Source organism: Eleutherodactylus coqui, chromosome 3 (assembly GCF_035609145.1).
Source record: "Eleutherodactylus coqui strain aEleCoq1 chromosome 3, aEleCoq1.hap1, whole genome shotgun sequence".
Classification (NCBI taxonomy): domain Eukaryota; kingdom Metazoa; phylum Chordata; class Amphibia; order Anura; family Eleutherodactylidae; genus Eleutherodactylus; species Eleutherodactylus coqui.
Window position 1 is genome coordinate 48,112,995 of NC_089839.1, and position 25,590 is coordinate 48,138,584.

The 25,590-nt window shown below is 43.8% G+C and overlaps 1 protein-coding gene across 2 annotated transcripts in view; it reads left to right on the forward strand.

The window, feature by feature from the left end:
- THADA (THADA armadillo repeat containing) overlaps positions 1–25,590 on the forward strand; it is a 551,380-nt gene that overhangs the window by 105,630 nt on the left and 420,160 nt on the right. For both annotated transcript variants that reach the window (XM_066595569.1, XM_066595570.1), the window contains exon 22: positions 19,612–19,721. In XM_066595569.1, coding sequence (XP_066451666.1) covers positions 19,612–19,721 — 110 coding nt within the window. The remainder of the gene's footprint in view (positions 1–19,611; positions 19,722–25,590) is intronic.

Below are 25,590 nucleotides of genomic sequence, written 5' to 3' on the forward strand. Positions count from 1 at the left end.
TAAATAAAATTGTTTGGTGTAGGGGGATAATTGTACAAAAATATAATCGGTCCACTTTAATTGTAACTTATTGAATTGTTGTCTTTTGTCCGGGTATTATTTCATTTTGCACATTTAGGGATATCCTTTTCATGGGATTGTTGGTTGACAACTAACACGGCTGACATTATAGGTCTCCTACCTGTTTCTGACTTATTAAAAAAAAATTCCCCACCATAGATTAGTAATTACCAACTTTTTTTTTTAAATCGGGGGAACCTCTGACATAATCGTCCCCGCCGTACAAGTGACAACTCTGGGAAGCAACAATGTAGCGTCTTAGACTACCAATGCATACTAATGCATTGTGTGCATCAGGTAATCAGAGAAGCAGTGTGGCCTACTTGGTTTGTCGAAGACTGGAGGGTCACTATAACCCCCTTAACGACCGCCATAAAAAGACATATGAGCAGCCGTTAAGGGGTTTTAATCTGCAGCTCCTTTTTTTGTCTGTGGCTGAATCAGAATGTGTTATACAAATGTTATATTACCAAAAATTTGATAAATGAAGACTGGAGCTCATGCCAAAAAAACAAGCCCTCATAAAGCTCTGTCGATGGAAAAATAAAAATGTTAAATGTTATGGCTCTTGAAATGTAGTGACACAAAAGCAAGAAAAAAAAAGTTTTTGGGCTATTTTTGGTGTACAAAAATCACAAAACATACAAAGTTTTTTTATCACTGGAATCGTGCCGACCCAGAGAATAATGTTATCGCTGACCGCTGTAAAAATGAAATCCAAAAAGCAAATAGCAGAATTTCTCCCCCCCCCCAATCCCCCTAAAAAAAAGTAATAAAAATTATGCAATACATTATATGTACTCAAAAATTATGCCATTAACTTAAAAAATATAGTTTTTCCCACCAATACAGCTATGTTGATGGAAAAAGTAAAAAGTTATGGCTCTTGGAATGCGATGATAGAAAAAAAAAAGAGAAATTAGTTGGCTTAGTCACTAACAAGCAGGTTAGTGCACTTAGTCACTAAGGGGTTAAAGGGGTTGTTCCAACTCTAGCTGTCTTGCTGCAGGAGGCAGCCAGCTCCGTACATTGCTTGGTGACCCAGATTGGTACTGCAGACTGAGTCTCCTTCACTTCAAGGTTCAGCTTGGTTTACCAATCCTGGCCACTGAGCAATATACGGAGCTGTCTGCTTCCTGCAGCAAAACATCAGATCAGTATGGGGCTGATTTCCTGCATCTTCACCTATCAACTATTTGAAGGGGCTGCAGTGTAAGACAGCAACCTTTCAAACAGCTTATCTTTGGAATTGTCATAAGTCAGACTCAGAACTATAGGTTGTCAATCTATAAGTCCTGGATAATCCCTTTAACTCCTCCCGGCTGCAGCCCTCTTTCTGGCTTTTTTTTTTTTTATTTTACCTCTCAACTTTCAAAAAATAACTTTTTAATTTGTCCTGAAAAATAGCTAGAAGGGGCTTTGTTTTTCACAGGACGACTTGTATTTTTCAATGGTACCATTTAACGTACCATATTATGTATTGGAAAACTTTACTAAGTGACCGTCATTATTAAGAAATCCCCAGATGGGAATACCCCTTTAAGACCAAATGTAAAACTACTTCAGTACTGACCTCTTCTAATCTTATGCCCCTTTGAGAACTGATTTTTTTTTTCTGGACTTTTCTTGTTTCGTTGTTTGCTTCTACTTTTAATCCATCTTTCATGAGGATATTTACCAGTTCTTCGCAATGCTCTGTTGACTTCTTTCAGGCCATTGTATTTCAGTAGGGTTTTACCAGTATCGTAACAGCCTGAAAATATCCGAATAGGCAGTGGCCATCTTTAATTCTTTCTGCAAACCCATAGAGAACACAAGGTTACTCCATGTGACTAAAGGAAAATAGATGTAATCTAGAAATACAAAGAAGTTGCTTTACTTCCAGGAAAGGTAAAGTTATGGGATCCTCTCCTAGAGGAATTCTAAATGAAAGAAAGTGTGGAAAGATTTAAGAACGGCTTAAGACATTTTTCTAACATGTAGGGTTCCTGGTATTAATATAGAAAGTTGATCTAAGGATGTCTCTGATTGCTAGCAAGATGTTTTTGTTTTTTTTATTAACCCTGTGGCCAAATAGGTCTTCAAAAACCGTTTTTATCCTGATTTGCATCAACTCACTTTTAAAAGTATGGAAGGTCGAACTCGATGAACATGTGTAGCTTTCAGAGTAGCTGACATGGAGGCCATCAGCGGTTATTGCTTTAGAAAAACTGCAAGAAAAAAAATATAACTAAAACTGCAAAAGAGCAAAACTTATTGAGTATACTTTATGGTCCCAAAGTTGAAAGTGAGACATTTTTCCATTTCATTTTAAAAAATTAACTAATTTAGAAATTGCTGGCAGCAACACATCTCATAATAGTAAAACGAAAAAAGTTTAGTACAGTGTTAGCTAGTAAAGCAAAACATGATTGTTCTCAGCAAGACAAACCAAGTAATCTTGTAGATATGATACATTTTAATGGCTAACAAAAATACATTCTGCAAAAGCGAGCTTTCGAACCTACACAGGGTTATGGAGTAGATCTGAAGAAACATGCATTTATACATACATACATATGAACAGGCACAGACCTGGTGTGATTAATTTGTACTTAAATCAATGCCATAACAGAATGAGAAAGCACAGGCATGGAGTGATTAATTTGTACTTAAAATAATACCAGTACAAGATGGGTAGAAGAGTAAATATGTGAATAGTCTGCTGAAAGGGATGTGAAAGTTTTTGGGTGTCTAAATTTGTGTTAGGGTGTCACCACCGTGTTATCTCTGCTACAGATTTTTCATATTCTCTACTGGTTGTTACGATATATTACCCGTGATACGTCAGCCCAGGTGCCCTAGATCTCACCCACAACCCCTGTCTCTGCCTGCTTGCCTCCACTCCTGGCTAACCCCAGGTGGGAAACTGGGCGGCAGTCCCTACTCTCTCTAGGGACCAAAAAAAAGGATGCTGGCGTACCTGGATGCAAAGGGTAGAATACCGACAGAAAAGGCAGATGTAAATAACCAACACGAACAGTGCTAAGCAGAACTGAGGCAGATGGGAAAACCTGGCGGATAATAGCAATGTATAGCAGACAAGCTGACAGAAGCAGGAGACCAACAGAGGCAGACTAGCTAGCACACTGAGGGAAACCAATAACTGGCAGTGATTGCAAGTCTCTACCCGACTTTTAAACAAAGGCCTCTGCCCAGAGACAAAAGGTATCAATAATGACTTATGAAAAACCTAATGAACCCTCCATGTAGCTGGCAAATCAAGTTCATAAACAAGTGGGTTTACTACACGCGTGATGACAAAGGGACCCATGTAACGCGGCGCCAGTTTCAAAAACGGAACCTTCAATTTGAGATTTCTAGAAGAAAAATATACCTTCTGTCCCATCCTGTAAGGTTCAGATACTGACAGACTTCTCCCACTACTCAACTGTATACGAGCCCCCGTTTCTTCCAGGTTCTTCTGTACTTCTTTCCATACCCCCTGCAGAGCATCTGTGGCTACATCAGCTGTGGGACAGGCAGACGGAGTAGAAATAGCTGTAAGAAAGCGAGCATGCTGACCATATACGCAAAGAAATGGAGATACCCCAGTGGAAGAACAAGTACAGTTGTTTAGCACAAACTCTGCCAACGGCAGGAATTCTGCCCACTCATGAGCCTTTTCGCTAGCAAACAACCGTAAATATTGCACTAAATCCTGGTTCTTCCGCTCCGTCTGACCATTAGTTTGCGGGTGGAATGCTGACGAGAAGGAAAGCGATGTTCTACAGAAGGCTCGCCAGAATTGCGCAACAAACTGAACACCGCGATCAGATACGATGTTCTCGGGAACCCCATGTAGACGAATGATTTCTTTTACAAAAATCTTGGAAAATTTCATCACAGAAGGTAGCTTCTTTAACGCCACGAAATGTGCCATTTTTGAGAAACGGTCTACAACAACTAGGATAGTGGTCAACTTCTGAGACTCAGGTAGATCGGTGATAAAATCTACCGATAAATGCGACCACGAACGAGAAGGCACTGGTAACGGTCTCAGAGGCCCCTCTGGATGCCGACTTTTACTGTGTGCACAGACAGAGCATCCCTTAACAAAGTTGCGGATCTCCCGAGACATGCCTGGCCACCAGTAGTGTCTAGTACAAAGAGTCCCCTGAACCCCCGGATGGCCTGCGAGAACAGATGAGTGAGCCTTTTCAATGACTCTAAGATGCAAGGTCTCTTGCACGAACCATCTGCCCCCCGGCACCCCCGAAGGAGCGTCCTGCTGACAATTTTGTAGATGAGGAACGAGATCAGATTCTACAGCTGCCACCACCACCGCAGGTGCTAAGATATTCTCGGGAGCCACTGTCTCACTTTCCGGAGAACCGAAACTCCCGTGAGAGAGCGTCTGCCTTCTCATTCTTCTCCCCTGGAATATATGTAACGACGAGGTTAAACCTGGCGAAAAACAACGCCCACCTGGCCTGACAAGCTGTAAGTCTCTTAGCATTGACGAGATATACCAAGTTTTTATGCTCAGTATACACGGTAATGGGATGCCTTGCCCCCTCAAGATAGTGACGCCACTCTTCTAGAGACCACTTAATCGCCAATAACTCACGATTACCCACGTCGTAGTTATGTTCTGCCGAATTGAACTTCTGCGAGAAGAACGCACATGGACTATACCCAGATCTCCTGCTGATTTCCTGAGACAATACAGCCCACGCCCCCACCCCCACCTCAGACGTATCGACCTCAATGAAGAACGGTCGCCGCGCGTCAGGCTGTGCTAGCATTGGGGCAGCAGTAAACGCCCTTTTGGGATGACTAAAAGCCTCTAGGGCCTCTGGCGACCATCTTACGAAGTCGGCACCCTTCTTGGTAAGATCAGTCAGGGGTTGAGCAATAACAGAATAATTCTTAATGAATTTATGGTTAAAATTTGCGAAACCTAAAAACCGCTGGAGAGCTTTCAGGTTATCTGGTCTGACCCATTGGGAGATTGACGCCACTTTCTCAGACTCCATTTGAATCTGCGTGGGTGAAATCACAGACCAAGGAAAGATACTTGTTTAGTACGAAAAATGCATTTCTCCAACTTGACAAAAAGTTGGTACTCACGCAAACGGGTCAGAACCAGCCTCAGGTGCCGCACATATGAATCCCAGTCTGGAGAGTACACCAGAATGTCATTGAGATATATGACCAAAAATCACCCCAGGAAGTCGAGGAAGACCGCGTTCATAAATTCCTGGAACACAGCGGGGGCATAACAAAGTCCAAAGGGCATGACTAGACATTCAAAATGTCCGAACGAGGTGTTGGATGCGGTCTTCTACTCATCTCCCTCTTGGATGCGAATTAAATTGTAAGCCCCCCTTAAGTTCAATTTGGAAAACCAGTGGGCCCCTAACACCTGATTCAATAAATCAGAAATCAGGGGCAAGGAACACTGGTTCTTCACTGTAATTTTATTCAAAGCCCAATAATCCACACAAGGCCTCAATGTCCTATCCTTCTTCTCTATAAAGAAGAGACTTGCCCCGGCAGGGGACCTGGATGGCCTGATATGTCGTTTGGCCAAAGACTCTGAGATATAGAACTTAAGGGCTTCGTGCTCACACCCAGACAAATTGAAACTGGCTCCCTTGGGGATGGGACTGTCTGGGATCAAATCAATACCACAGTACCACTCCCTATGGGGAGGCAAAGTCTCAGATAGTTTCTTGGAAAATTCATCATGAAAACCAGACAAATATTTCAGGAATAAGTATGGTATCTGCTGAACACATGGATATAGTAGCTAAGTGACTATGACAGGACAACCCCCAATGTGTCAATTCCTGAGTGGACTAATCAAATCGGGGATTGTGCAGTGCCAACCTGGGCATACCAAGCACTACATCAACGGACATCTTTTCCATTACCAAGAACGACAGATTCTCAGAATGGAGAACACTCACAGTGAACTATAAAATGGGAGTCCTCCATTGTACAACACCTGCAGACAGAGGGGTAGAATCATTACTAGTGAAGCGTATGGCAATCTTTAACGCCAAGAATTCAGTCATCAGAGGTCTGACAAAACTTTAATGAAATTGGCGGCAGCACCCGAATCAATTAAATCTTGACCAGACCGAGTGAAATTCCGGAAGCCAATCTGACAAGGCACCAACAACTTACGGAGTACCTGTGATCCTGGGCGATCCTCCCAAAAATCGCCTAGGATCTGAAGTTTTCCGCCGGTTTGGACTGATGTTGTAGACTCTTCTGAGGACAGGTCGCTACACAATGTCCGGCTTTCCCACAATAGAGGCAGAGACGATGAATCATACGGAACAGTCTCCATTCCTCGGGACTTAGGTGATCCACGTCCATAGGCTCGGCACCAGAAGTTGGCATGAGAGAAGTGGGAGCGGGTCCACTGGATTCCCTAGCCTTTTGGGCAGGACGTTCCTCTTTTCTAGAGCTCAGCCTCCTGTCAGATTTGACCGCCAATTCCATCGCATCATTGAGTGTCACGAGACCCAACAAAAGCACATCTTTAAGGGCGCTATCGTTCCAAGAGGTTTCACCTGCATACAGTCTAAATTTAGAGCAATAGTCCTCTACCCAATGCTGCCCCTGACGTAGAGACATGACATGAGATGAGATACCGCCAACCCCCACGGTCCAGCTCATCAAAAATACCTCCAAGTTCCTGAAAAAACAAATCAACTGACTGCAGGCAAGCCAAACTCTCGGGTAAGGAGTAGGCCCATGTCTCGGGGTGACCCCGAAGTAAGGATACAATCAACCCAACTTTGTGGGATTCTGAGCCAGAAGAGCGGGGCCGCATCCGAAAATACAATCCACATACCTGCTGAAAAACAAAAAACTTGCTCCTCTCCCCTCAAAATACCTCAGGAAGAGGACACTTGGGCTCAGGAATAGAAGGGGCAGCAGAAACATGCACTAAATCCCGCTGCTCCTGGGCCACCATACGACCGGACAGGTCTTGGATCACGACTACTTAATCCTGCAACTGACGTGCGAGGGTACTCATGGCCTCCATTGGAGAGCAATTTTAAGGGACAGTTATTATGTTACGATATACTACCCATGATACGCCAGCCCGGGTGCCCTAGATCTCACCCACAACCCCTGTCCCTGCCTGCTTGCCTCCACCCCTGACTAACCCCAGGCGGGCAACTGGGCGGCGGTCCCTACTCTCACTAGGGACCGAAAAAGGGACACTGGCAGTGTCTCTCAGAAGAAAGGCTGGCCAGAGGTTCACCAATCTGCGAAAAACTGCATCTAAACATTGTGGAGCTATTTCAAAAAAAGGTTCCCCAATTCAAAATTGTGAAGACTTTGAATACCCAACTATCTACAGTATGTAATATCATCAAAAGCTTCTGAGAATCTGGAAAATTCATGTGCACAAGAGACAAGGCTGATAGTCAATACTGAACTCTTGATCTATGTGTCCTTCGGCAGGCACTGCATTGAAAACAGGCTTAATTCCATAATGAAAATCACTACATGGGCTCAGGAGTTGTTTCAAAAATCATTGTCTATGAACACAGTTCACCGTGGAATCTACAAAGTTTAAGCTGTGTCATGCAAAGAACAAGCCATTTATCAACACAATCCAAAAAAGGTTTGGTACCGTGTTAGCCAGCAGAGTAAAGTGTGATTGTTTCCAGTAAGAGAAACCAAGTAATCTTGTAGATATGATACCTTTTTAAAGGCTAACAAAAATACATGATGTTGCAGCAAGCTTTTGATCCCCTTCCTCAGGCTAATGAATGAAACTAGTTTGGATGCTACATAATTATAACATACAGATGCAGAGGGGAGGGGGACACCCTTTTGATTAAAAAAAAGGTTTCACACACAGTATTTCCATCTTCTTTGATCCTCTTCTATATGCATCAGAGATAAGAGCCATCATAAAACTGTCGCATTCCTCAGCTCAGTTGACTGATTTAGTACTTGTTTCTCTGCGCAGACTGACTCGTGTTTTTTTTTAGGTCTCAAATTTCTGTGTGTGAACTTTTATTTGGACTAAGAGGGGTGTTCCCCTCCCCTCCTCTCTGCAGCTATATGTTATAATTATGTGCCATCCAAACTAGTTTCATTCATTAGCCTGAGGAAGGGGATATCCTGAAAGCTTGCTGTACTATTGTGTATTTTTGTTAGCCATTAAAAGGTATCATATCTACAAGATCACTTGGTTTCTGTTACTGAGAATGGTCAAACTCCACACGATCCAGAAATGCCAACGTCTTCTCTGTGCTAAACTTATTTAAAATGGATGAATTAGATGAATCAAAATTTGAAATTCTTTTTAGAAACCATGCACGTCCTGTCCTGCAGACTCAAGAGGAGAGGAACCACCCAGCTGGTTATCAGCACACCGTTCAAAAGCCTGAATCTTTGATTGTATGGGGTTGCATTAGTGCCTATTGAATGGGCAGCTTACACATCTTGAAAGATACTCTCAATGCTGAGCAGTATATAGAGATGTTGAAACAACATGTGCTCCCATCCAGACAATGCTTCTTTCATGGAAGGCCTAGCATATATCAGGAAGACAATGTTAAACCACATACTGCATCTATCACAACAACATGGCTTTGCAGAAGAGTCCGGGTGCTGAAGTCCAGACCGGTCACCAATAGAAAACATTTGACACATTATCCAAAAAATACGACTGCGGATTGTTGAGCAGCTAGAATCCTACATTAGACAACAATGGGACAACATTCCTCGCCTGAAGGTCCTGCAATTGGTCTCCTCACTTCCTAGATGTTTACAGACAGTTGTAAAAAGAGAGAATGCTATACAAATGTAGACATGGCCCTATCCAACTTTTTTGAGATTGTGTTGCTACTATTTTTTAAATGAAATGGAAAAAATGTCTCACTTTCAAATTCTGATATGTGTTCTATGTTCTATTGTCCATAAAATACGGTTACCGTATATACCGGCGTATAAGACGACTTTTGAACCCCGAAAAATCTGCTCTGCAGTCGGGGGTCGTCTTATGCGCCGGTAATACAAAAAAAAAAAAAAGTGTAAAAAAAAAAAATTTTATTACTCACCTCCCACGGCGTTCTGTCGCGCTCCGGCAGGATGTCGCTCGCTCCGGCAGGCTGTCGCTCGCTCCTCGTCCCCGCCGCAGCATAGCTTTCTGAATGCGGGGCTTGAAATCCCCGCTTCCAGAAAGCTAATACACACGCTGGCAGCCATGACATCATTGAATGGCTGTGATTGGCTAAAGCACACGTGGCTTCAGCCAATCACACTATTCAATGACATCATTGAATGGGTGTGATTGCTAACACGTGCGCCTTCAGCCAATCACAGCCATTCAATGATGTCATTGAATAGTGTGATTGGCTGAAGCCACGTGTGCTTTAGCCAATCACAGCCATTCAATGCTGTCATGGCTGCCGGCGTGTGTATTAGCTTTCTGGAAGCGGGGATTTCAAGCCCCGCATTCAGAAAGCTATGCTGCGGCGGGGACGAGGAGCGAGCGACAGCCTGCCGGAGCGAGCGACATCCTGTCGGAGCGCGACAGAACGCCGTGGGAGGTGAGTAATAAAATTTTTTTTTTTTTCTCCACTGAATACCGGCGTATAAGGTGACAGTTGGGGGGTCGTCTTATACGCCCCGTCGCCTTATACGCCGGTATATACGGTATATGAAATTTCCAAATTATTGTATTATTTTTTCCTTTTACATTTGATTTTCATGGTACTCAGCTAATTTGCACTGGCTTTTCCTGCACTATTAATTTAGGTAATATATATTACACCTTAGTGACATACACTGTATACGCCTACGGCAGATGTGCACAAGCACTATATGAAGATGGCTGAGGAACTTGACCCGCTCCACACAGAGCAGGTATCCACAATCACACAGTGGAGGGCTAATTGGGAAACAAATTGATCTCTGCCTTTATCTACTTAAATGCGGTATTCTTTATTGATTATGGTATCTAAAGGGTTAAACAGCTAGGATTAAGTTTATCCACAATTCTGGTTATTGTGTAGATTATATAATAGGCCTCATGTATTGAAACTGGGTAGAAAGAAGCTGTTTGTTGCACATAACAACCAATCATCATTCCTTAACCTGCTCTAGGAAACTGAAAGCTGTGTTGTGATTGGTCGCTATGAGCCACACACAGTTGAAATGATCCCCTCCCCAATGTTTTAATTTGGACATATGTACCAAGTTTCCTTGAGATCCATAAAGGCATGTAGGAGCCTATGAGGAACAAAGAACTTGATGCACAGATTTTCACTTTTATTTATATATATCTATCGATCTCTCCCCTATCTCTCCCCATAGTCACATACCAATTTGTACAAGTTCTCCCACCTAAAAAGATGAGAGAGGCCTGTAATTGACATCATAGGTAGACCTCAACTATGAAAGACATGAGAAAACACACCCAGAAAATCACATTGTCTGATTTTTAACGAATTTATTTGCAAATTGTGGTGGAAAATAAGTATTCGGTCACCTACAAACAAGCAATGGCCAGACGTAGCTGGTGGAAATGGTCTAGTCTTACAACATCAACCAGCAATATAAAAATGTCAGTGCTAAATATAATTCTACAGTCCAAGATGGTTAATGAAAAGGGACCATAGGACTAGAGTGTGCCATTCTAGAAGTCCACTCCCATGTTTTTGATCTCCACCACATAGGATCGTCTATTAGGGAAACTTCTATTTTTCTTGGCTTATTAGGGCATCATTAAACTTTTAACTCGTTTTTTTTTTTTTTTGTTAAACTAGGTACAGATTCAGTATTTTGTTTTGCTCCGACCATTGACTTCTTAATAAACAGAATGTTTCATACGTGTTAATACAAGTTAATGATTGGCACCCCTGCGCTGACCTCTATGTAGCACCTATCTTGGGTGGAACTTGAGGAAACAAAGTTTAATTTGTGCAAAACAATTGCTAGAAGTGGAACTGCACCTTAAAATGAAGAGCAACATTTACTCAGTCTATAAAAGCGCCCTGCACCTTCAGCCGTTCTTTTAAACTTGACAAACGCAAATATTTGCTCAGAGTGAAGTTGTAAGATTACCTAATGCTCACATAAATCTCACATAAAAGAGGCGAGTCTCTGCAGCCCGTTGGAAATAAAGAACGTCTTTGGCCTGGCACGGTCCTGTGAGGTAATATACTTTGCAATGTTTGAAATACAAAAGCTGAAATCCAGGATAAAATAAAGGAATTTTCCCAGGAGGCAGATGGATAGCGGTCTTTGATGGTATAGCCATTCTGTGAAGTAATGCCTTCATTCAGCCTTTATTTTTATAAAAATATTTATTCTAAAATGGAAGCTTAAGTATGCGCCCTGGTCATAGGAAGCAGAGTTTTGACACGCTGACGCCATGAATCCGCAGGATGGAGTGTGGGTTGCTATTAAGAGTAGACTATAATATTGGCTGATTTGACCCGATTTCCATGTATTATCAAGTTCATCACGGAGCACGACTGCCCACAAACACCAGAAATAAAAAAATTGTACTATCCTCTAACAAAAACCATAAATGGTAAATACTATATATATATATATATATATATATATATATATATATATATATATATATATATATATATATATATATAATTTTTTTTTTTTTTTTTTTTTAACATATGCCAGAAAGTCATTAAAGTGAACCTGTCACCAGGTTCATGCTGCCCGACTCACAGACAGCATGAAACCAGGGCAGATATGCCCATTCGATCCATGTATGCTTCATTCTGAAAAACATACTTTTGACTCGGAACTCAGGTAGACTACTCAAAGAGTGGTCATAAATGGCTGCACCTAAAAGTGGAAGAATGTATCAAGTGAGATACCACAAGGCTCTGTCCTAGGCCCAGTGTTCAACATTTTTATAAATGATCTGGAGAAGGGAATTGATGGGAACGCATCAAATTTGCTGATGACACAAAGCTAGGAGGGATAGCTAACACTAGGAAAGAGAGAGGGGAGTATTCAAAAAGATCTAGAAAAGCTTGCACAGTGAGCGGCGACTAACAGAATGATATTTAACAAGGAGAAATGCAAAGTCCTACATCTGGGCAAGAAAAATGAAAAAGGTACATACAGAATGGGAGGAATTGAGCTAAGCAGCACATGTGAAAAAGACTTGCATATACTAATAGATCATAGACTGAACATGAGTCAACAATGTGATGTAGCAGCCAAAAAGGCAAACACAATTCTGGGATGTATTAAGAGAAGCATAGTGTCTAGATCAAGTGAGGTAATTATCCCCCTCTATTATTCCTTAGTCAGACCTCATCTGTCCAGTTCTGGGCACCCCACTTTAAAAAAAGATATAGACAAACTGGAGCAATATCAGAGAAGAGTTACCAAGATAGTGATCGGTCTGCAAATCATGTCCTATGGGGAACGGTTAAAGGATCTGGGAATGTTTAGCTTGCAAAAAAGAAGGCTGAGAGGAGACTAAATAGCTGTCTACAAATATTTAAAGGGCTGCCCCAGTGCAGAGGGATCAGCCCTATTCTTGTTTGCACAAGGAAAGACTGGAAGCAATGGGATGAAACTGAAAGGGAGGAGACACAAATTAGGTATTAGAAAAAAAACTTTCTGACAGTGAGGGTGATCAATGAGTGGAACAGGTTACCACAGGAGGTGGTGAGTTTTTCTTCAATGGAAGTGTTCAAACAAAGGCTGGACAAATATCTGTCTGGGATGATTTAGTGAATCCTGCACTGAGCAGGGGGTTGGACCCGATGACCCTGGAGGTCCCTTCCAACTCTACCATTCTATGATTCTATGTGAGTCAAAAAGGTGGTCCGGGCTGGTTTCTCCTTGCCCGTGTCACAAAGACTAACATTCCTCTCCCTATACACAAGAAGAGAGAGGAGCTGTCTCTCTTGATGCTACGGGGAGGAGAAAGCCTGGTGTGGCCTGTCCCTTTGATTCAAACTTTTAAGTGAAACTGGGCAGCATTTCAGAATAAAACCTACATGGACCGAATGGGCTTATCTGTCCTGAGTTCATACTGCCCATTGTTGGGCAACATTAAACTGGTATCTGTATCCCTTTAAAGCGACCCTCCGGTCTCAAGATCAAATTTATCAAGGGACTCGAAGGCAGGAGTTATGTTACCTGGTGCTCTTTCTCCCCATTTTGCTGCCCATCTACTTGTTTTTGGGGCCCCTCTGTGGCCTTCCAAGATGACCATGTCAGTTCTTAGACTACACAATGAACACTAAGCATTGCTGGTGCATTGATAGTCGAGGATACAGCAAACTGCTCTGATTGGCCAGCACTATTTACAAGTGCACCACTGGCCAATTCAAAAGTAGCATGCAGTGTCTGACTAATGATGCACCGTATTCATTGTGTACTGACGGGAGTACCTTGGCCATCTTGGAACATTGCAGAGCGGCCCCAGGAAGAAGTGGGGAAAAGGACAGAACAAAATAATATACCTCCACTCCTCTGGGCAAATTTGGACCCCAGGATCAGAGGGTCGCTTTAAGTACATTTATGAAATATGTATGTACTGTATGTGTCTTGGCTTACTACATAGGTGCCCTTTTGTCAAGGCTGGGCATATCCTAGAATCCTGGTAGCTGGGGTGCCTACAAATTTGCTAAGGGTTTAAAAGGAACCTGTCATCACCTATGAATACCGTAAACTGCGCCATGGGGCTCAAAGATGAGGGAGCGGGGAACCTGGGGAGCTGTGTATCATGTTGACTGGGTGTCCCATTCCAGTGCGGAGTACCTGCGAAGTTGCCGCATGCACACAGCGTGGAAGTGAAAGAGGGGCTGTTTATAATATCCTACAGTGGGCTTCATTTATCAAAACTGTCTTAACACCCATGTTGGTCTTGTTGCCCACAGCAGCCACTCAGTAGACCCCTAACAAGTTATGGTTTTCAGTTTAATTGTCAGGACATTGGGGAGATCCTGAAGACATGACCTTTGGGGAATAGCTACAACGAAATTCTGCACTTAAAAGTAATTTGATAGGTTGTGCAAGAGGCAGCTGTGAATAAAAACTATGGCAGAAAAGCCAGTTTCACGCAGACATAAGGGTGCCTTTACATGTGGTTTGCAGAGCACATTTGGTGTTTGCATCGGGAAAGCTCCAGTTATATAGATCAAAGTTTTCAATAAGTCGCCATTTAACTGATGGAGGCCAGAAGACTGACCTTATGACCTCTGTCAATACATCTAGGCATACTTTTTTCCCCCTTTGCGCTGTATAGGATAAGTGTAGTTGACAACACTTTTTTTTATTATATATATAGCACCCGGAAAATATGGCATGTGGAATTGGCCATGTCCACATTACAGCTCCAACACGCAAAATCCCATGGCTCAAGTGTACTGGATTGTAGTCGCCATAGTGCTATGCGGTAATCTTAGCTCTGTGGAGCAGCGTGTTGTGGATTTGGGCAATGTCGTACATAGAAGAGATATGGCGCCATTGCAAAAACTTAAATGGGCCCCCAAACATGGCGTCCCATTTTGCCACTCAGGACAGTAGTGCCCGGTGTTTGTTTTTCCTGTCCCATGCCCTTTAAAATGGGGCAAATTCTTCTCGGTTGCTAACGATGCAGCTTCTCTTTGGAGGAAGGTCTTGCATATACTCTTGCTCTCCAGTAGCAAAGGGATAGTGCAATCACATCTGGGGCCCCCTCTCTCCAAGGGCCCCATAACAGTCACATGGTCTGCCTCTGGTACGTGAGCATACGGTGGGTGTATAACATAACACCCAAGTGATACGTCTGTATTGCTTAAAGGGACCTTACAGTGATAGAACATTGGAGATGCGGGTGTTAAGAACAGTTAAACACGGGTACCGTACGGCCTACCGGCTGAGGTCTGCAGCCGATGTGAGAACCCAGCTGAGTTTCTTTACTTTTGTTTTATTTAAGGTCACCTTGTGCTGAATACTAGGACTACGCTGGTGGATGTTCCCACACATCCCTGCTGAAAAGTTTATTATGTCTGACATAATGTTTTTCCCTTGTAAATCCTGTTTTTGTTTTTGGTGTTGGACCTAAAATAACAATCGCACTCGAAGATTTCCAGAAATATTTGTATATCCTATCTTTATTGTCATCTAAGCAATGTCCGATTCGCATAGGTTTTGCAATATTGATTAAAAAGAAACCGAGACACTTAAAGTTTTTGCTACTGCCTATCTGACCAACCTCTGTGAAAAATGATGCAGTACTGTACAGTGACGTAACAAGCTTTAAAGATCTCTGAGTCTCATGTCTTAACCATAGATATTCCATATGGCCTTAGTTAATAGAGTCAGTTCAGATCTTGTTTATAGTGTTGCCAATAGACATATGTCACCACATACATCTTTAATGAGTTTATATGAGAAGAATTTTTTTTTTTTTTTTCAAGGAAACCGTGCCACTCTTGCATAGGGCTATGCCTGGTATTGCAACTCATATTTTTTCTCGGACTAAGATAGTGATGACCTCTCCTTAGGCTATGTCTTCAATAATGGGGGTCTGCCGATGAGGACCTCGACCGATCATCTGATTGAAGAGGCTCTCTAGGGCTGTGACATGACCTTTATTTGTCACATTGCACTTTAGTACCATTCAAATGAATACAATTAAGCTGCTATGCCAGTAGCTTCAGACAGCTAATCGGTGAGAGTCTCAAGTGGTGGACCTCCTCCGATACAATATTGAGGACCTATCCTCAGGATGGGTCATCAGTATGTTAGTTCCAGAAAACCTCTTTAACCCCTTTAGTGGCACGCCCGGAAAATCTTTGTGGCGTGCTGCACTGACCATGCAGTTAAACACCGGAAGATTTCTGTGGACAGCTCTAGTGCTGAAATGCTGGCCAGGACACACAATCATTGTGCCACTGTACACGTTTGCCGATTCGAATTACGTCAGGAAAATCTCCGGGGCTCGCTGCGCTGACATGGTGGTAATAAACCTGCCACTAAAGGGGTTAATGGGGCTGAGCTGCAGTAACAGCTGCATGTCATATGTAATAGTGGGGCTGATGCTGGAAAACCAAGCAAAGCTGTTTTTTTATCTTGCACAAGATCTTTATTTTCAGAAACCTCCTGGTTGCTACGGTCCAACGCAGATTTGGACATTTTTCTTTAGCACTGATAGTAAATAACCAGCCATTACCTTTTGCTGGGTACCACCTACAGGTACCAGGGCTGCCCTCAGATTTCATTAAGATTAGATAAGGTGAACTCTTTGTAACTCTCCAATGACTCCTCTTCCTCATATCTTTTCCACTCACTTTTTCTGAATGATTTACATTCTCTCTGCATCAAACACAGATTCTTGAATGAACTGGGAATGCAAAAGTCTTGTGTTTATTAAACCTGACACTGCACAGACACCTACTTTATCAGCTGCAACCATATTGGCAAGACTTATTGCCAACACTTCATAGTGAGTAATCACAATACTGGTAACCAACAGTATTAATAAGGCAATTTGTATTTTAACACCGTGTAATGTAACAACTGATCAAATCTTAATTCACAGTTTGTTGAGAAAGACCTAATTCAGAACCAGTTTGAATAAACTCTATTAATACGGTCTTTAAATGTCCATTCTAGTTAATGTCTACTACTAACCGTTCAAGCTTCTGTTGAATCACTGCTGTCTGAATGAATAGTGTTTGTATCCTTGCTACCCTGACAGCAGGCCTTATGGCTTACTAGCACACCAGTCAGCTTTTAATGAGGGCGGCCTCACTTACGCATGTTGCACAGAAGTACTAGCTTTGACTGACTTGGGTACTCTGGAGTCAGGAGCGTTCCTCGACCACAATTCCTGGAAATACTCGGGAGTTGTCTAGATGTTTTCCTGTAGTAGCCTCAACACTGGCTGTCACTCAGCAGACCATTGAACCCTGGATGGCGTCTCGACTGTGGGCCCCTAGTACCTCTGTATCCATTCCTCTGCGGCTCCCAGCAGTCTCCAGTCTTGACTCAGTGGCCTCAACGTCGTCCTGAACGGTTTCTGCTGCTCCTCTGACCAGACTCTGCTCTTTTGTTTGCAGGCTATCGCGCCTAGTGCTCACAGCAGCACCATTGCACTCTGTTAGGCCCAATGTCCACTTGCACACACGGATTCCACTGCTGAATCCCTTCATGCCCGCGGACATTGGGAGAAAAATAGGTTTTATTACCATTCCAGCTCCTGCAGCGGCCAGATCTTCTTTCTTTAGCACAGCGGATGTGTCCGGATGTGCCGGCGACGCATCGGACACATGCGCAGTGCAATTTTTTTTTTTTTTAATGTCCTGCTCTCCCGTGGAATCCGCGGCACAGCCAAAATGACAGCTGTGGGTGGCTGTTTCGTGGATATGATGGCTTCCATTGACTTTAATAGAAGCCAGCCGGCAAAATCCGCAGCCAAAATGAAGCATGCTGCGATTTTCTCCCGTAGCGTGTGACCCGCACGCTGGGAAAAAATGGCATCCACGTGTTTTTAAATTGTTTGCAGATGCTAATGCATCCCTATGGGTTGGCTTTTACTTGCGGTTCACCCGCGCATCAAAGCTGCAAGTGGACATAGGGCTTTACAGTCCCTTGGCTGCGACGCAGCTCCCACACCTTTATGTGGTACTAACATCCTTTCTCTCGAATGTTCCCACAGAGTTCAATATTGCTGCAATATGGTTCAAATTTTGGTAGATTGTGGTAAATTTGGCACAATTCATAGTCCATCACCAAAGCAACCATTTAACCCTTTTGGTAACCTCTTATAGCTGAATGAGATTTCAAAAAATCTCATCCACACTGGAAAAAAATCTGCAGCGTACATTGGTGTGTCCGTTTATGCTGCGGATTGGTCACAGATTTTTTTTGCTGAATCTCCCCATTCAGTTCATTGGGAAAGTCAAAACCTGCAACAAATCCCAAGTTGTTGCAGACTACTCACAGATTTGCTACAAAATCTAAAGTTAGGGAGATTTGAAAAATAAAGTAATCATATTTGCTCCCCTTTTCCATCTTTCCGCGCCCCCATAGAGAATCTTGCCTGCTCCCTGCCAGTCTCTGCATCCTGGCATATAGTAATGCCGTGTTGTATAGACTCTTGCCCGCTGCAGTGGTCACATTGGTTGAGTTGTCATCACTGGAGGCCAGGAGAGACCATAGTCAGTGAATATGAAGAAGAGTGACACAATTTTTAGTTATGTATTTTGATCTGCAATGGCAGGTTTGCACCAAATGTTGCTGATTTTGCCACTGCTTAGTTCCCTATGACCTTGCAGTGGACAATCCAGCCTGTGTGAACATACCCTTAAAGCTGTATCACTAGTCGGGACAGGAAATCCCTTCGCACACATATTTTTAATGTTACGCTTTTTGTGGCTTGTCAAAAAGCACTGTGAATTTTGATGCGTTTTTTTGGGGTGTCATTTTATTGAAAAGCCACTGACTCCCGAAATGCACCAAAAGTGAAGAAGGTGCCTGGTTTTTGTATTTGTTTTTTTTTTCCTCTTCCACTCTTTTTTACCCGTTTGGCCCTGGCCAGTCTAGTGTTTCACATGTGACCGTCGCCCGCACACGGAATTGTACTGCGTTCATATGTGTGCACTTGGTACGGCTGGTATGCAACCCTGTTGATCCTGATTTCTGCTGCACCTTTGCCAGGTGATCACTTGATTGTTGGCTTTACTTAGCTTTTAAGTGTCCACATACCTGTTCTGGGTGCTATTCTTGGGGAGAGACTGTGCCATCCCCTGATCCACTTCCCCTCTGGGTGTTTACACACACTTTTTGGGCGCTCTCCTTAAGAAGACACAACACCCCTTCAAAAGCTGTAACTACCCCGATATTTTGATTTTAGATCTAGATTAATTGCTATTCCTTTTATTGTAAAATTCAAAGTTTGAATAAAAATTAATGTAAAAAAAATTCTGGACTGCAGGATGCTGAATTAAAGGAGTTCTCTGGAAATAAAATACGGATGACCTGTCCTCAGAATAGGTCATCATTATCTGATCTGTGGAGGTCCCGATTATCAGCAGGTTGGAAAGGTTGACCTATGCGGCTGCTTCTGAGGCATGTGACGTCACGTTCATTGTTCACATGGCCTTAGAGCTGCTCAGTCCAATTCCAGTGAATGAGACTGAGCTGTAATACTAGGCACAGCCACTATGACACATACAGCGCTGTGCCTAGTATGCGATGAAGTGATAGTGGTCCTCACCCGAGCAGTGAGACCACCTCAAACAGCAGATTGGCGGGTGGTCCAAAGTAGTATCGGACCCCACCAATCCCATATCGATGCCCTAATCTAAGGATAGAAAGATAGAGCGAAATTTCTTGCGATTTTGTTCTCAGGTTGCACCACAGTCCTAGTTTTTTCCATGAGTTCTTGTCTCCTAAGGTCATCCCAGAAAAGCCCTTTAAATGAATTTTACTGTGCATATAAGTGTCTTAAAAAATAATTCACATATTGGTAGAAAGCTTCATTTTTTTTTCTCCGTATCTGTCAGTCTTTTGTAATGTACATTAAATCTTTTCTATGCATTGCAGGTCAATGAAATGGGGGACTACTTCAAGCATCACCTCCTGCAGTCCAGACATAGAGGGGCATTTGAACTGGCCTACGTTGGCTTTGTAAAGCTCACAGAAATGCTCATTGGGTAAGAAACAATTATTCTTGCATCATACAGTTAGAGAGTAACTAAAGCTGCTCTCCAATGTAACAAAGCCCCCTGAGCTGATTGGTTAGTCTAGGATATTGTAGAACTGTGTTCGGTTATACTTCTAAGATATATATGACTATCGAAAAGCTTTAGGGGGTCTGTTATGTCTAAAATGGACCAACTTGGTCTCTTTGAGGTTCACAAATGAGACAATCACCTCCCCCCCTCCCAATTCTTTCCATATTGTGAATACATTATAGCTTTGAGGTATCTAGATCTGTATGCTGTCAAACAAATTTGACAGTAAATTGCTGTTAGAGATCTGAAAATTGTTCCTCCTGGCTGCGTAATTCCTCCGTGAGTAGAGAGGCACTGATTTATAACACCGGGCAGTACGCTCATGTAGCATAGGTCTGTTTCATGTTTAGCAGCTCTCATCAGGGTAAGAAATGGGAAAAATTTGTTTTAAATTGTTCCTGTTTTAGTAAATGTATGTTGGTTGTGTCTGGACAGTCTAGAACAGGGGTCCCCAACTCCAGTCCTCAGGGACCACCAACAGGTCATGTTTTCAGGATATCCTATGGTAAGAACTACTGTGGTAATGTCTGAGGCACTGATAATAATTACATCACCTGTGCCACACTGAGGAAATCCTGAAAACATGACCTGTTGGCGGCCCCTGAGGACTGGAGTTGGGGAACACTGGTCTAGAAGGATAAAGCTGCCCATACACTTTAGAAGGATGTTCATTCGACCAAGAGTTGTCCTTCCCCTCCATGGCACGTTGGGGCATGCACATGTTTTTTCAGCAGTATGAGAGAAGAATAAACAGACTCTACATTGGCTTATCTGCTACAGGAACAAAGTGTTGGGTTTGTTGGAACCCCAAATTCCTGATCCCAATTTACCTTGACATTTGTAGTCAGAAGAGAGTTGGGAGCTCCTCATACATTTTACATAGTCTAGTGACTCTTACAGTCTCTAGTGTGTATGACCGGGTTAAAAGGGTTGCCCAGTTGTAAATTGGTGATGGTCTATCCTCAAGATTGGTCATAAATAGTAGATTGTCAAGAATCCGTTGCAAGGGACCTTTACTGACATCCTGCAGCCATATATGTTGTCTCTCATGGCGGCTTCCAAGAGGCATTTTCAAGCAGGATATTGCTCGGCCGCACACACAAGGGGGTCACAGGAATGTCTCCACTACATTGTCACTTCTGCGGCTGCCCGGTTTGCAGATTTATCACCAATAGACCATGTATGGGACCATCTGGGACGCCAACTTCAACAGCTTATGAGTTTGCACAATCTAGAGGCTCAGTTACAGCAACTGCAGAACTTGTGTGCCTGCATGCCCATCTGTGTCTCATTTTACATCCAAGCTAGATGAGGTACAACAGGGTACTAGAGCCTCCATGCCTGCCTGTACCATATCTTGTATCCAAGCTAGAGGTGGTACAACAGGGTACTAGAGCCTCCATGCCTGCCTGTACCACATCTTGTATCCAAGCTAGAGGCGGTACAACAGGGTACTAGAGCCTCCATGCCTGCCTGTACCACATCTTGTATCCAAGCTAGACGAGGTACAACAGGGTACTAGAGCCTCCATGCCTGCCCATATCACATCTTGTATCCAAGCTAGAGGCGGTACAGCAGGGTGCTAGAGTCTCCATACCTGCCCGTATCACATCCTATATCCAAGCTAGAGGCGGTACAACAGGGTACTAGAGCCTCCATAGCCACCCATATCACAGCCTGTATCCAAGATAGAGGCAATACAACAGGGTGCTAGAGCCTCCATACCCGCCCGTATCACATCCTGTATTCAAGCTAGAGGCGATTCAACAGGGTACTAGAGCCTCCCTTTAGGGGGTCAGTTTTCTGCAAATAATTATCCTTTTGGTGTGATATTCACTTACTTATATGAAAGGTACAATCACATACATAGTTGCATTCGATTTCAACAACCCCTTTTAGGGGCTAATGCCAACAGCCGTATTTCTGCAGCGTTTCGCGCGGCAGAAGTCTGCAGTGTTATGCCGCAGCTATTAGGTTCTATTGAACCTAATGGCTCAATGTTCATGCTGCGGAATTCCACAGCATGAAAGAAAGCGCAGCATGTTCTAATTGCCGCAGGTATACGCGCAACCGGCTTCCATTGTAGTCAGTGGAAGCTGGTCATCACGCTATACTTCTGCTGCAGCAGCACAGCGGAAGTATCGCGTGAATACGCGTCCCCGCCCACCGCCTGCCACGTCGTCCTGCACTGCCGGCGTGTCATGCGCTGTACTGCGCATGCGCGCGGCTCAAGGAGTGGGAATAACACGGCAGGTCCGGGAGGTGAGTATGGGGGTTTGGGGGGGGGGGGGGGACGTGGCGGTGATAGATTTTTCTTTTACAATGAGTGTACGATTGTTTTGTAAAAAAAACAACTGAAACGGGGGTGGGGTGGGGGTGGGGGGGAGTAGGTGTTTATTGTATAAAAGTAATAATAATCTTTATTTATATAGAGCCAACTTATTCCGCTTACAAGACAGGAGAAATAAAAACGAAACCACAGTAACATGAAGTAATCCATTGATGAAAACAGTGGGGGTGAGGGTCCTGCTCCAACGAGCTTACAGACTACAAGTAATGGGGTGATACAGAAGGTAAAGGGGCTGGAGATGTGCACGGTATGGCGAGGTGGAGAGTGAGGGATGTTATACACATAGACAATGGGCAGGCCGTATAGTGGCTGAATTGGTATGACTGCAGGGGGCAGGTGATGGTGGCTAGCAGGAACTGCAGTCAGTAGGTCAGGGAGCATGTTATCAGGCGGAGTAGCGAAGGGTTTGGTTTAGGGGATACGATATGCCTCCCTGAAGAGGTGCCTTTTTAGAGCACGCCTGAAGTATAGTGTGTCAGTGATTGCCCGGATAGCTTTTGGTAGCACGTTCCAGAGAACTGGTGCTGCTCTGGAGAAGTCTTGTTGGCGGGAGTGAGAGCTTTGAATTAAAGGGGCGCTTAATCTGATTTTGTTAATAGAGTACAGGGCGCGGGCTGGGCAGTGAATTGAGATGAGGGAAGCAATGTAGGGCAGCACAGTGCTTTGAAGAGCTTTGTGGATGAGGGCAGTGAGTTTAAATTGGATTCTGTATTTGACAGGCAGCCAGTGCAGTGACTGGCGCAGGGCAGAGGGGTCCCGAGTAGCGGTTGGATAGGAAGATGAGCCTGGCTGCTGCATTCAGGATGGATTGGAGGGAGTAGAGTCTGGTGCAGGGGAGGCCGATCAGCAACGAGTTGCAATAATCGAGTCAAGAGTGGATGAGGGCAACGGTGAGCGTTTTTAGTGTGTCCACGGTGAGAAAAGGGCGTATTCTTGCGATGTTCTTGAGGTGCAGCTGACATATTCGGGCCAGAGATTCAATATGGGGGTAAAGGCGAGATCGGAGTCGAATATAACCCCAAGACAGCGGGTGTGCTGTCTGGGAGTTATGCTGGTTCGACACAGTAAGATAGAGATGTCAGGATGAGGTCTGTTAGTAGAGGGCGCAAATGGGAGAAGGTCAGTTTTTGAGAGGTTTTAGGCAGAGAGGGGACATAGTGTTAAAGACAGCGGACAGACAGTCAGTGGCATTCTGGAGGAATGTTGCTGTGATGTCACGGGAAGAGGTGTATAGCTGGGTGTTGTCAGCATAGAGAGGTACTGAAAGCCAAATCTCCTGATGGTCTGTCCAATGGGGGCTGTGTAGATGGAGAAGAGGAGAGGGCCGAGAACCGAGCCCTGTCGGACCCCAACAGCAAGGGGAAGAGGAGAGGAGGTAGAGCCAGCAAAGCAGACACTGAAGGAGCAGTTGGATAGTTCGGAGGAGAACCAGGAGAGGGCAGTGTCCTTTAGTCCGATGGAGCGAAGCATACTGAGGAGGGGTTTATGGTCATTAGGGAGTAGTCGCTCTTCGATTTGGCCGTCGGTAGATCATTTGACACATTAGTCGGGGCGGTTTCTGTCGAGTCTAGGGGGTGGAAACCGGACTGTAGGGGGTCAAGAAGAGAGTTTTCTGAGAGATGGCTTATAAGGCGGGAGTAAACCAGGCGTTCTATTAGTTTGGGGATGAAGGCGGAGGTTGAAGATGGGTTGGTAGTTGGCAGCATCGGTCGAATCAAGAGTCGGTTTCTTAAGCAGTGGGGATATGATAACGTGTTTGAATGAGGAGGGGAAGATGCCAGAGGTCAGAGAAAGATTGAATGTAGTGGTGAGGTGGGAGATGACCACCGGGGAGAGACACCGGAGGAAGCGTGACGGGAGAGGGTCGCTAGCGCAGGTGCTGGGGCAAGCAGAGGAAAGCAATCTGGAGACTTCTTCCTCTGTCACTGGTCTGAGTACAGAGAGTGAGCTAAGATGCAGTACTGACGAAACTAGGGTCAGGGCTAGTCTGGGATTGGGAAGTTATTTCCTGCCGGATGTCATCAACTTTCTTTTTGAAGTAAGCAGCCAGCTCTTCAGCAGTAAAAAATATCTATAAATTTGTTATTGCTGCAGTCGTATTCATCCAAAGAACAAAGTGTACATATTATTTATGCTGCACAGTGAGTACCATAAAAAAACAATGGTAGGATTGTTTTTAACTCATCTGTGAAAAAAATGCAATTAAAGGTGCTAAAAATTTACATGTACTGCAAAACGGTACCAATGGAAATTAAAACTTGCACAGAAAAATTAAAATATTATGGATCTTGGCATGTGATAATGCAAATACAAGTATTTTAAAGAGCTTTTATTGTGTAAAAGTAGTATTTCATTTATACGGTATGTGAACCTCCTTAAAAAAAAAAAAAAAAAAAAAAAGGATTTTTTTTCCCCCCATGCCTCCAAAAGTAATAACAGTTAAACAGTCCATTATATGTACTCCAACATAATGCCATTTAATAACACCACTCATCCCACAAAACACAAGCCCCCTCATGGCTACAGTATTTCAAACAATAAAGTAAAAATGATGCAGCAGATTTATGAAACAGTCTTAGTTGCCTATAGCAACCAATCACCATGCAGCTTTCATTTTACCAGAGCAAGATACAAAGCTGCGCAGTGATTGGTTGCATTTTATTTTAGACCTTTTAATACATTTTCCTATATGTTCTTGTAATGCAATAATTTAAAGAGAAAAAAGAATGCCGGTTATCTTGGCGCAAAATGGAACATTTTTTTTCTTTTAGGCCCATTAGGGAACTTAAACATGCAATCACTTATACAGTACACTGTAATTAGAGATGAGCGAACCTACTTGGCCACGCCCCTTTTTCGCCTGAGCGCCGCGATTTTCGAGTACGTCCGTACTCGGGCGAAAAGATTCGGGGGGCGCCGTGGGTGAGTGGGGGGTTGCAGTGGGGGATGGGGGGGGGGAGAGAGAGAGGGCTCCCCCCTGTTCCCCGCTGCTACCCCCCGCTCCACCACGCCTCCCGGCGCCCCCCGAATCTTTTCACCCGAGTACGGAAGTACTCGAAAATCGCGGCGCTCGATCGAGTAATTACTCGAAACGAGTATATTCGCTCATCTCTAACTGTAATACATTAATGTATTGCAGTATATTTTACTTTCCAGTGTTTCCCCATTAACGCTTCCACTGGCAGGCCCTAGTAGGCTTCTATACTTGGCAGACCTAGATATCTTCATCAGTTTCTGGACTGCGATGGCAACCCATAGGCACCCAGTCATCATGTCATGGGAAGGCTGATGGGCTGACGGAGGGAGCCCCTTCTCTGTCTAACAGCTTAGATGACATGGTCAGCATTAACTCAGATATGTAAGTAGTTAAATAGCTGCCATAGGAATGATTTCAGATAGCGGTCATTGCGGAGGGGTGTCGGATGTTTTAAACAGCTG